The 13,372-nt window shown below is 36.8% G+C and overlaps 1 protein-coding gene across 3 annotated transcripts in view; it reads left to right on the top strand.

Moving 5' to 3' along the window:
* The window catches only part of ECD (ecdysoneless cell cycle regulator), a 33,969-nt gene that overhangs the window by 15,441 nt on the left and 5,156 nt on the right, over nucleotides 1-13,372 (top strand). For 2 of the 3 annotated variants that reach the window (XM_072823564.1, XM_072823566.1), the window contains exons 9-14: nucleotides 1,077-1,162; nucleotides 7,869-7,975; nucleotides 8,107-8,290; nucleotides 9,612-9,679; nucleotides 11,302-11,516; nucleotides 13,017-13,227. In XM_072823564.1, coding sequence (XP_072679665.1) covers nucleotides 1,077-1,162; nucleotides 7,869-7,975; nucleotides 8,107-8,290; nucleotides 9,612-9,679; nucleotides 11,302-11,516; nucleotides 13,017-13,227 — 871 coding nt within the window. Of the gene's footprint in view, nucleotides 1-1,076; nucleotides 1,163-7,868; nucleotides 7,976-8,106; nucleotides 8,291-9,611; nucleotides 9,680-11,301; nucleotides 11,517-13,016; nucleotides 13,303-13,372 lie in introns of those variants that run through there. The other variant, XM_072823565.1, reaches the window with a different exon arrangement.

The raw sequence follows: 13,372 nt of genomic DNA, 5'->3' as shown, positions 1-13,372 counted from the left end.
GGCCAAAGGCAGGCGCTAAACCGCTGCGCCACCCAGGGATCCCAAAAGTAATGAAATCTTGCCATTTACAACAACATGGATGGATCTAGAGGGTATAATGCTAAGTGAAATAAGTCAGAGAAAGTCAAATACCATATGATTTTACTCATGGAATTCAACAAACTAACCAAATGAACAAAAGCAAAAAGAGACAAAAGATGGACTCTTAGCTACAGAGAATAAACTGATAGTTACCAGAGGGGAGGTAGGGGGATGAAGAAATAGATGAAGGGGATTAAGAATACACTTCTGGTGATGAGCACAGAGTAATGTATAGAATTGTTGAATCACTATATTGTACGCCTGAAACTAATACAACACTGTTAACTATCCTGGAATTAAATTTTTTTAAAAATTTGAAGATATAAAGACTAGCAATATGGAAAAGTGCTTAGGATATTATAGTTTATTTATGAAAGAATAGAAAACCTTAAGTGTGAATGCCAAAAGAAACATACATGTGAAAAGCAGAAATGGTAAAGTAGGATTCTGTTGGGATGCGTGGGTGACTCGATGGTTGGGCGCCTGCCTTCGGCTCAGGTCGTGATCCTGGGATCGAGTCCCCCATCAGATTCCTGCGGGGAGCCTGCTTCTCCCTCTGCCTGTGTCTCTGCCTCTCTCTCTCAGTCTGTGTCTCTCATGAATAAATAAATAAATAAATCTTTAAAAAAAATAAAGTAGGATTATGCTATTTTTGGTTCTATTTGTACTATGTTTTATAAATTAATTACTAATCAATTATTTCTTAATAACTAATTAAATATTAGAAAATGATAGCAAATCTTCCAAATTGGAAAGAGGTCCTTAATATGAAAGGATTAGGAACTACTGCATATAGCCTAGTCCCCTTATTTGGAGAAACTGCCCAAAAAAAGTACATTAATAACAAAACGGGGATTGGACTTAAGCCTCATGATTCTTGAACAATATCACACTTGCCTCCCTGAAAATTGCTGGTGAGCAGATTATTTTAATGATGCCATGTAAATAATGTTCTGAAAGGCCTTTTTTCTTTTTATCTTTTTTTTTTTTTTAAGGGACTGATAGAAGGTTCTGCTCAGTACCAGGCAAGGCTAGAAATGGCAAAGAACTACTTCCAACTCTCAGTAAATCGGCCAGAAAGGTGAGTTTATCACTACCTAACTCTGGCAGCAGAGTGGTAACCTGCCAGAAGTTAAGGTGTTCCTCACTCTTAAGATAGTTGCAGAAGTTGCGGTTGCCATATTTAAAGAGTTAATGATAAGGATCAGGGCTGAAGTGGGGGAGAGTAGGTGTTGCTACAGAAGATCACTGGAGGGACGCCTGGGTGGCTCAGCAGTTGAATGTCTGCCTTTGGCTCAGGGCATGATCCTGGGGTCCTGGGATCACATCCCATATTGGGCTCCCTGTAGGGAGCCTGCTTCTCTCTCTTTGCCTGTGTCATTGCCTCTCTCTCTGTGTCTCATGAATAAATAAAATCTAAAAAATAAAAAAAAAAATCACTGGATTTGGCACCTGTTATTACTGTCATCATCATCATCTAATGGCTAACATTTACTGGTACTTACAAAGTGTAGGCTACTTTATTTATTTATTTGTTTGTTTGTTTTTTTATTTATTTTTATGTAGGCTACTTTAATTTGTTAACTCTTACAATCCTATAAAGTAAGTATAATTATTATCGTTCTCTATTTACGCTAGAGAAACTAAGCCAAGAGAGATTAAGTAGTTTGCCAAAGGTCAAACAGCTAATAAGTGACAGATACAGGATTTGAACTTAGGCTGTCTGATATTGAACATATGTATAATTCCTATAGGAGCCCTTGGCTGTGTCTAGCTACTTTTAGGTAGGTCTGAAATATAGGATAAAGCAGACATTCAGCTTTCAAATCACATTTCATTCTGACCTGCCATACATTTTCTGGGAAAAGAAAGAAATGAGCATAAGGTTGGGAGGAAATGGCACCCCTTTAAAATTTCATTAAGTGGAATTCTTTTTTTTTTTAAGATTTTTATTTATCTTTCATGAGAGGCACACAGAGAGAGAAGCAGAGACATAGGCAGAGGGAGAAGCAGGCTGCCTGCGGGGAGCCTGATGTGGGACTTGATCTCCGGACTCTGGGCAGAAAGTAGATGTTCAACTGCTGAGCCACCCAGGTGTCCCAAAGTGGAATTCTTATAATGATGGAGTAACATATCCAACTAACCCCCTTGCTAATTGTAATTATAAACTCTGGACAGAATATAAGGAACAATTATTTGAAGACAATAAAACAACAAAATAAGGCAAAAATTGAAGGAAATAGGACCTTTAAAGAAGAAGATCACAATGGATAAGGTCCACATTATCCCCCCTGACCGGGCAGCGCCAAGGGAAAAATAGAGCTCTAGGGCAGCCCAGGTGGCTCAGCAGTTTAGCACTGTGTTCAGCCCAGGGCCTGATCCTGGAGACCCGGGATCGAGTCCCACGTTGTGCTCCCTGCGTGGAGCCTGTTTCTCCCTCTGCCTGTGTCTCTGCCTCTCTCTCTCTCTCTCTCTCTCTCTCTCTCGGTCTCTCATGAATGAATGAATGAATGAATGAATAAATAAATAAATAAATAAAATATTAAAAAAATAGAGCTCTAGTAGAAAGCTTCAGTCCTACTAAGCTCAGGAATCAAAGGTCACATTTTGAATATTGAAAAAAATGCAATTGATGTTAGCAAAATTGAATGAGATACTCAAAGCTATTGAATAACATGAAAGAATAGTTTTGTATGTATTACATTTAAAAGGTCCCAAGTTGTGTGTGTTTTTCATTTTGTTATTGGGCTATTTTTTTTTTCCAAGTAAAACTTACTGGTCTTGACCTCCAGTCATTTTGCTTATGTCTCAGACGTCACTTATTTATGTTCTTTGAGGACTGATGAAGCAAAGTTGATACTGAGAGAACTCTAGCCTCAGTTGTCTATGAGATAATAATGACTTTACAGCAGTCCTTTCTTTCAGGAGTGTCTGTGTATGCCTTTGTCCCATTCCCATCAGTTTTATGGCAGTAATTGGTGATAAAAAGAGAATTCATTCTTAGGGTATCATTTCAGAAAACATGGGAAAGAGAGGGGAGTAAAATAGGTGGCCCCTCATGGTTAGAAGAATCTCCCCCAGACGATTCCCATCTGCCTGAAAGGGCCACTCTGCCTATGGAGAAGTTACCTTACAGACCTGGGTTAAAGAAATGTTAAGAAATTAGACAGACTCATATATTAGTTAGGGCTTGCACAAAACAAGATAGATTGGTGGCTGGGTAGCTTTTTTAAAATAATGACGTTTGTTGTTATAAAAGTAGCACATTCATTCATTATAGCAAATACAGAAAGATGTAATAAGGAAAAAATTTATACCAGAGAGTCAACCACTATTACCATTTTTATCTATTGCCTTCCAGGATTCTGCCCCCCCATATCCATCTAGTTATTTTTAAAACATTTTTATACTATATAAAAATTTGTGTTCTGTCCCTAATTTTTACTCATTATAATCTTACTTTTCCCCATGACATTAAAAGGTCTTTATAAGCATAATTTTAAAGAGCTCCACAACATTTCAGCAAATTGATGTATCATAACTTACCACATTTTTACTACTGGAGAAAGAATTATAAGTAACTTACATGGCCAGCATTTTAAATAGTGTTGCAAAAGAGACTCCCATTCCTCAAACAAGGAAAACTTCTCAACAGTTTAAAACCAAACTCACATCTCCCACCAAAACCTATTCTTGAATTCCCAGTGTTGTTATTGTTGTTTTTTAAGTACCTGGATTAATATCATAGACTGTTTCCCACTTCTTGTCACCTAGACTCCCTGGCTCTCCTTGTATCCAGTCCCTTGATCCTTTTTATTATCATGTTGTATCTTGCATTTTTCTTTTTTTACCACCCACTTACTCTAATTACTTCTTTTTCTTTTTTTTTTTTTCTTACTTCTTGAATTATGGCAATACCTACACTTGTTTCCTAACCTCTAATGACTCTTCTCTTCCAAAGCAACCATTAGAGCCAGGAGAATATGCCTGAAATATATCTTCAAACATCTTTAATCCCTTTCCTAAAAATTATTAGAGATTGTAACAATGAAAAATTGAACAACGTAAGTATCCATCGATAGTAGATAAATGAATTGCAATGTATTTGTATGATGGACTACTATCCATTAGTTAACCAGAGATTAGCTAAATGTACGTAAATCTAATCCAGGATTTCTCAACCTTGGCACTGTTGACATTTTGGATCAGATAATTCTTTGTTGTGGAGAACTGTTCTGTGCATTATAGGATATTTAGCAACATCCCTCACTTCTACCCAGTAAATGCCAGTAGCACTCCACACCACCTCCAATTGTGACAACCAAAAATATCACCAGACATTGCCAGATGTCCTCTGGGAGCAAAATTATCCCCAGTTGAAAACCACTGATCTAAATAAATAGATTTTGAAAACATGATGTTGAGTGAAAAAAGCAAGTTGTAAATATGTAGAGTATGGATGTTATACATATAAAAATGTTTAGTACACAAAATGCCATATGTTATTTATGGATATGTATATATCCATTCATTCAACAAATATTTGTTGAGTATCTCTTATGTATGTATCTCCCCAATTCCAGGCACTGGGGATATAACAGGTGAACCGGGAGTCTCCCTGCCTTATGAAGCTTATATGCTAGTATAGGAGAAAGACAATAGATGTTAGATGGTGATAAGTGCTTTGAAGTAAAAACAGTATATGAGGAGAGGGATGAACAGGCTGCTATTCTAAAGATTGATTGATTGATTGATTGATTGATTGATTTAGAGAGCACAAAAGGAAAGAGGGGGAGAGGAAGAGAGAGAATCCATAAGCAGACTCTGCTGAGTGTGGAGCCTGATGTGAGGCTCAGCTTCATGACGCTGAGATCATGACCTGAGCTAAGACCAAGAGTCCGTCCCTTACCCAACTGAGCCACCCAGGTGCCACTATGATGTCTGAGATTCTGTTTGAGAAGGGATATAAATGAAGTGAGGGAATGAGGCGTACAGGTATCTGAAGGAATAAAATTCCAGAGAAAGAGAACAAACAGCAAACACAACATAAATACATGTGTGTGCACTCAATGGACCAGAAGGATATTTGCAAGAGCAGTCACCTCTGGGCAGTAATGAAATGGATTAGAACTGATAGTGTTGGTTATCAAAGGAAAAATATTAGCTGTAACTATAGTCATATATATCATTTGTTTAATTTTTTATGCTAAATATATAAGGGTAATCAGTCATACCTTTAGACTAGAAGTAAGTATAACAATATAATTCTAGGTAGTAGGGATATGATCATTTGTTATATAATCTTTTTTTTTCTGTGTCTTTTGGACTTGTCTATATTATTTAAATCTCTTAAAACAAAAATTAAAAATAAAAAAGAAGCCATCAGTGATCACCCACGGCTTATTTCATTGAGTCCAAACTTAGCCATTTCAGGCTCACTGTGCTCTCATCCCAGTCCATCTGTTCAGCTCATCCTCCATGCTTATGCCAAACTGAACATTTGCTTTGTGAACACACTCTGTACTTCTTTGCTTTTATTACAGATGCTCATTTCCCCCTTTGCCTGAAGTTCTTCTACCCTGTCTTATTTGTCAAAATCTTCCCCGTTCTTTTTGTTTGTTTGTTTTTTAAGATTTATTTACTTAAAGAGAAAGGGAGAGGGTGTGTGAGCAGGGGGAGGGGTAGAGGGAGAGGGAGAGAGAATCTCAAGCTGACTCCCCACTGAGTGCAGGGCTCAATCTCATGACACAGATCATAACCTGAGCTGAAATCAAGAGTTTGGACACTTGGGACGCCTAGGTGGCTCAGCGGTTTAGCGCCTGCCTTTGGCCCAGGGTGTGATCCTGGAGTCCCGGGATCGAGTTCCGCATCGGGCTCTCGGCATGGAGCCTGCTTCTCCCTCTGCCTGTGTCTCTGCCTCTCTGTGTGTGTCTCTCGTGAATAAATAAATAAAATCTTAAAAAAAAAAAAAAAAAAAAAAAGAGTTGGTTGCTTAACTGACAGAGTCACCCAGGCAGCCCCTACCCCATTCTTTAAGGCCTAACTCAACTACTTCCATGGTCTTTATCATTTTTTTTAAACTTTTCTGTAATTAATATGATTAATTACTTTCTCCTGTGACTCTTCACAGCATTTGGTCCAGCTCTATGACTGGTGTTCCATATGGCCTCCTGCAGAACCAAAGGTTACATGGATACATGTAACTGGTGGATACATCTCTGAACCTCCATACTCCATTTCAGTCTTAGCAGTTTTTCTTTTTCAGTTTTATTGAGATATAATTGAGGAACAAAATCATAAAATATTTAAAGTGTACATCATGGTGACTTGATATATGTACACATGGAGGGATCTAGTTAATTGGCAGTTCCATCACCTCTCATATTTATCTTTATGGTGGGCAATGAGAACATTTAAGTTCTACTCTCTGAGCAGATTTCAATTATATGATACAGTGTTATCAACTATAGTCACCATGCTTTAAATTAGATCCTTAGAGGTATTTAGAAACTTTGTACCTTTTTACCAACCTCTCCTTATTTTCCTCACTCCTTAGTCCCTCTCAACTACTTTTCTACTGTCTCTATGAGCTTTATTTTATTTTTGAGATTCCACATATGTGTGATACCATGTGGTATTTATCATTCTCTATTTGGTTTATTCCATTAGCATAATGCCCTCAAGTTCAATCCATTTCACAAATAACAGTATTTCCTTCTTTCACATACGTATTTCTCTAGATAATATTACCTTTTATTTAATATAGCACATCTCCTTTATCCAGTCAACCATTGATAAACACTCACGAGGTGGTTTTCAGTATCTTAGCTGTTGTGAGTAATGCTGCAGTAAAGGGAATTGCAGGTATCTCTTCAATATTCCTTTTTCATTTCCTTTAATATATACCCAAAAGCAGAATTGCTGGATCGTATGGTAATTCTATTTTTAATTTTTTAAGAAACCTCCATACTGTTTTTCATAGCGGTTGCACCAATTTACATTCCCACCAACAGTGCATGAGGATTCCCTTTTCTCCACATCCTTACCAACTCGCTTATCTTTTTGGTAATAGCCATTCTGACTGGTGTGAAGTGAGGTCGTATCTCATTGTGATTTTGATCTGTATTTCCTGATAATTAGTGATGTTGAGTGCCTTTTCATGTACCTGTTGACCATTTGTACATCTTTGGAAAAATATTTATTCAGGTCCTCTGCCCATTTTTATTTTTTTTATTTTTTATTTTTTTTTTAAGATTTTATTTATTCATGAGAATACACAGAGAGGAGACAGAGAGAGGCAGAGACACAGGCAGAGGGAGAAGCAGGCTTCATGCAGGGAGCCTGACGTGGGACTCGATCCAGGGTCTCCAGGATCACACCCTGGGCTGCAGGCGGCGCTAAACCACTGAGCCACCGGGGCTGCCCCCTCTGCCCATTTTTAAATCAGATTGTTTTTTACTATCGAGTTGTGTGAGTTCTTTATATATTTTGGATATTAACCCTTCATCAGATGTATGATTTTGCAAACATTTTCTCCCATTCAGTAGGTTACCTTTTCAGTTTGATGATTTCCTTTGCTGTACAAAGCGGTTTTCTTTGAGCTCTTTTTATATTTTAGAGTTCCTGGTAAAATTTTATTTGAGAAAAAGGGGTCTGTAACCTAAAACAATTGTTTAAAAACAAATTAATTAGATAATTCCTCCCAGCCTTAAAATACTATTTTTTTGTGACTATTATTCAGCACTGTCTTATGAAAAAATCCCTATGTCTTTTTTTTTTTTTTATAGCTGTCTTGCTATGAGCCCAGGTGAAGAAATCTTAACCTTATTACAGACCATGCCATTTGATATAGAAGAGCTTAAGAAGGAAGAAGCTAATCTTCCCCCAGAAGATGGTAAGTGATGGACCAGGATAGAGTTAGGATTAGGGAAAATGAAAATATTCCACTAAGTCTACAGGGCACTTCTCTGAGAATACTTGACATGCGAATTTGGTATGGCAGCATCATGTTTTCTTCTTTTTCAGATGACCAGTGGTTGGATCTCTCACCAGATCAACTGGACCAACTACTGCAGGAAGTTGCTGGCAAAAAAGAAGCAGAGCCCACTTCCAAGAAGGAAGAACAGAACTATGACTTAAATCAAGTCTCAGAAAGTATGAAAGCTTTCATATCCAAAGTCTCAACCCACAAAGGAGCAGAGCTGCCTCGGTAATTTGTGTTAGAATATAAATATCTAAGTAGCTAGAATGCAGGTGTTGAAGTCATCTAGTCATTGCCATTTCCACTCTTTTATTTTTCTTTTCAGTAAATGATTTGTACTTCTGTGTTTCTTCTTTTGGTGCCTAATACCATGATGAGTTATCTGGAGTTGTATTTCTAATAGCCTGATTCTTTGCAATTCTTAAAGTAAGTCAGACTACTCAACAGATCTAAAAGCTTCCATCCCAGAGCTGTGCAAGGAAATCGTACATTTTACTCTTTAAACTTTTACTCAGAATCTTACGGACTCCTAACATCTAGCTCTCAGCAAATCCACACTTCCAATCTCCCACCCCACAAGCAGATTGGAAGTTTCATATTCAAAAGAGGGAGATTAAAGAGCTCATCAGAGAAGAAATAATAACAGAAGAAATGGGAAGTTACATTTGGCAAGTAATAGAAAAGTAAGGTAGATGGAATTGTCACTTAAACAGCAAATATATCTTTATTCGTGTTGATGCTCTTGAGCCTCATAAGATTAAAATTTATATTCTGTATTCTCTCTTTAAGAAAAGAGATTGGGTAAGGGGACGCCTGGGTGGCTCAATCAGTTAAGTGTCCAACTCTTTTTTTTTTTTAATAAAGATTTTAATTTATTTATTCATGAGACACACACACAGAGAGAGAGAGAGAGAGGCAGAGACACAGGCAGAGGAAGAAGCAGGCTCCATGTAGGGAGCCCGACGTGGGAGTTGATCCCGGGTCTCCAGGACTAAAGGCGGCGCTAAACCACTGAGCCACCCAGGCTGCCCAAGTGTCCAACTCTATTTCAGCTCAGGTCTTGATCTCAGGGTTGTGAGTTCAAGCCTCCACACTCAGTGTGGAGCCAGCTTTTAAAAAAAGAAAAAGCAGAGATAAGAGAAAGTATGTTCTTACTTTTAAAAGTTTAGTTCTTAAACAAATAGACTTTCTTAAAATTAACTCAGATATGTGATTTCGCCTGCTGATGGTGTGTGTGTGTGTATGTGTGTGTGTGTGTGTGTGTGTGTGTGTGTGTGTGTGTGTATCTTGTGGGAAGTGCAGGGTGGGTAGGTCCCTGAATCAGCATAAGTTAAATATGCATAAACAAAGTGAAATTTTTACTTTTATTTATCAGTCTTTCCCATTTCTTTTGCTTTGCAAGACCATTTAAACTACAGTTTTTCTTGCTCCACTTATTTTGAGATCATATCTATGGTAGTGTTCCTAAGAATGGCACTGCCTTAAAAAAAAAAAAAAAGTGCCAGAGAGTTGTATTCAAGATAAATGATTTTTTCCTTTAATCTTACAGAGAACCTTCTGAGGCTCCAATCACTTTTGATGCAGATTCTTTTCTTAATTATTTTGACAAAATTTTAGGTAAGTTACATTGTGATGTTTATTTTCATTTTGAAATGGTAAATAGCAAAGCTGTTGCTAGAGCACTGGAGCATTGGATCTCTTGAAGTCAGAGTATTTGCTTTTGCCTCATGATTTTGAATTGCTTTCAATCATAAACTTCTGCCCAGTTGAATGATTTTGCAGAGGATGCTTAGCTCAGTGCCTAACATACTAGCTGCTCATTGAATATTTGTTGAGTGAGTGAATGCTGTGGCTAGATATGGTTTTGCCTTGGGTTCCATGTTATACTGTTTTTTCTCTTTTAAACTTACTGTACTTAACACTAATAATAAAAAGACAAATAGCCCAATTTTTTAAAAGATTTTATGTATTTATTTCATGAGCGACACAGAGAGAGGCAGAGACGCAGGCAGAGGGAGAAGCAAGACCCCCCCGAAGGGGAACCCGATGTGGGACCCGATCCCAGGACCCTGGGATTACACCCTGAGCCAAAGGCAAATGCTCAACCCCTGAGCCACCCAGGCATCCCTAAATAGCCCAATTTAAAACAAAAACAAAAACAAAGAATATAAATAAGCAATGCCTTGAAGAAGAAATATAGACAAATAAATATTGGAGAATAGTTAACTGTTTCTAATAAGTAAATACACAATGCAAAATAAGAACTTATTTTTTTGCCTATTATATTGGCAAAGATTTAAAATATTCACAATACTGAGTTTTCTCAAGAGTTGAAGAAATGGGGATCCCTGGGTGGCGCAGTGGTTCGGCGCCTGCCTTTGGCCCAGGGCGCGATCCTGGAGATCCGGGATCGAATCCCACGTCGGGCTCCCGGTGCATGGAGCCTGCTTCTCCCTCTGCCTGTGTCTCTGCCTCTCTCTCTCTCTCTCTGTGGTATGACTATCATAAATAAATAAAAATTAAAAGAAAAAAAAAAAAAAGAGTTGAAGAAATGAGCACTGTCAAACCATGAGTGTGGAAGTGTAGGATTTTTTTTTACAGGGCATTTTGGTACTCTAGAGAGTTTATAACCTTTGACATAGAAATTTCACTTCCAGGAATTTTCTCTATGAAAAAGACACATATGTGCTAAGATGGTGATATTAAATATTGTGCGATCTTAAGAAAAAATGAGGCCCATCTGTATGTTTTCACAAAGAAGGACTTCTAAGACATAAATAAGTAGAAAAGCAAACCATTGTTCAATATGTATAAATATGTAAAAAAAAAATTATTTTTTTAAATTATGTTTTTATACATATGTACAAAACTGCATAAAGGCCTGGGTACCCAGGGATGCTTAACTCTGGGAAGAGAATTAGATGTGAGATACTAATAACTCTGTGTGGCTTGAAATTTATATCAAAATAATTCATGTGTTTTATAGCTTTTAAGTTTTTTAAGTAAAAAATTTTTGTAACCAAATTCATAATTTAAAAAAAGCTAAATTTTTCAGCTCAGCCTGTATACTTTTCTGGAAATATCTGCCTGCAGTACCATTTTCCAGAAGGGATTTTTATGAAGTAATTTACCTCTGTTTATTGGTCCTTTTCTGCAGATAATATTTAATTAACTCTTTGGAGAGGTATAATCACTCAAAAAATTACTATATGGCTCTTTCTGTGTTGGGGTCTGTGTAGGGCCAAGTCCTCATGAATCAGACTCCGATGATCTGGATGAGGAAGACTTTGAATGTTTAGATAGTGATGATGACTTGGATCTTAAAACAGAGGCGGCTGGGGAAGAAGCATCTGTAAAAGGTACTCTTAATAATCTCAAGTCATACATGGCCCAGATGGACCGGGAATTGGCATATACCAGCATTGGCAAAAGTTTCACCACCCAGAAGCAAATGGTATGTGTGTGTTTAACCTCTCCCTCTGTCTAAATATCTTACTGTTATGAAGGAGAGCTGAAATTATATTTTATCTTAGTTTTCATTTTCTTTTCTTTTTTTTTTTTTATTTGTGATCCTTTTTTGGTGATGATTTTGATTTTTTTTTAATTTGAAATAAATAAGAATGTAAGATTGCTAATATTTCCCTAACTAATAAGATAAAGGATTATTAATTTTGCTCTCCTAAATATAGTTTAATTATATTACTTATTCTATGTTATCCATTAGGATTTAAAATAAAAAGTCATGCGATGTGGTCAGACTAGTTTGTAGTTGCTTTCTACTGCCAACAGTTTACACAGAGTTTAAAAACAGAAAGGATCTTAAATATCCAAATAATTTTCAAGTCTTAATAGTGTGTTTTGTGTTTTCTCAATTCCAAATAAAGAATTCAGCTTCCACTAATTTTTTTTATCCTAGTTTTTATACCAGCAGTGTCTAACCTGGACCTAATAGACACATGAAATAGAGTGGACTCTCAAATTTGAGGGATTAGGGCTTGAAATCCAGCTCAGCCATCCATTGACTATATCCATGAACTAGTAATTCTTGTCATAGAATTCATATAGAACTAAATGAGACAACAGAAAAATACATAATGTGGCCCTTATCTCAACATTCTTCATCTTGCTTTGATCATCTAAACCACATTTAAACTAAAGTCATTTCCAATATTGCCCAAACCTAACAGAAATCAAGAAACCATGTTAAACTTCTCTAAAGCAGTGTTTCTAAAATATTAGTATGCATATGAGCCATTTAAAGATCTAAGTAAAAGTGAAGTAAAGTAAAATATAGAAAATAAAATGTAGACTGTAGTTAAGTAGATCTGGGCTGAAGCCTGAGATCTTATGTGTCTAACAAGCTCCCAAGCAACACACATGCTACTGATTCATGGACTGCACTTTGAATAGACAAGATACTCAGGTCTGTAAATCAAGCTACAATCTTTCAAATCCTTTCCCTAACCTGTGAAACCAGAGGCTCAAGTAACAGTTTGGAATCTTTGTGGTTGGACTCCACAGAGCCTCAGGTTTTTACTTTAAGTTTTTTCATTGGGGGAAAAAAAGGAAATCTAGTTTTTTTTTAATCTAAAAAATTAGATTTTTTTTTTTTTAGTGTTCCTTTTTGCAGATCTCTTAAACTCTTAGGCAAGCTATAAATATGTCTCCTTAACCCTGGTTATCTCCCTTGGGCTATTTCAAAATAGGGAAAAAATCCAATTTACAAAAGCTTTTCCTAGAAAGAAGTGTGTTATAATCTTTGGAACCAAATTCTAATATGTGTGTTAAATTGTGAAGTTTTTTAGACTTCATTTTTATTATTCTATCATTAAGGATAAGAAATTTCCTGTTTAATTTAGAATTTAGTTTTACATCGTTGCTTAGTTTTTATTTTAACTACCATCTACCCTAATGGCCTGTTATCCCATGATTTTGTTTTCTCTCTATAAATAAGGAATCTCTATCCCAGACTACCAATAATAATTCGGATGAGGAAGATTCTGGTGCAGGAGGATCTGTTATGACACCAGTGGATGTAGACCTGAACCTGGTTTCAAATATACTGGAATCCTATAGTTCCCAAGCTGGACTGGCAGGACCTGCGTCCAACCTTTTACAAAGCATGGGAGTACAGCTGCCTGATAACAGTGATCACAGACCCACAAGTAAGCCAACACAAGATTAGCCGGCACACCTAGGCTCTTTTTTTTCTTCTTAAATAAATATTGAGTCTGACTGTGCTCATGTCTAGTTTAGATGACTCATTTAGTAAAAATGTTTCTTCAGTACAAGTTTCACAGGCTAACTTCT

This window comes from Canis lupus, chromosome 4 (genome assembly GCF_048164855.1).
Source record: "Canis lupus baileyi chromosome 4, mCanLup2.hap1, whole genome shotgun sequence".
NCBI lineage: Eukaryota > Metazoa > Chordata > Mammalia > Carnivora > Canidae > Canis > Canis lupus.
The sequence above is the reverse complement of the archived record's forward strand: the minus strand, read 5'-3'. Positions and strand labels throughout refer to the sequence as shown.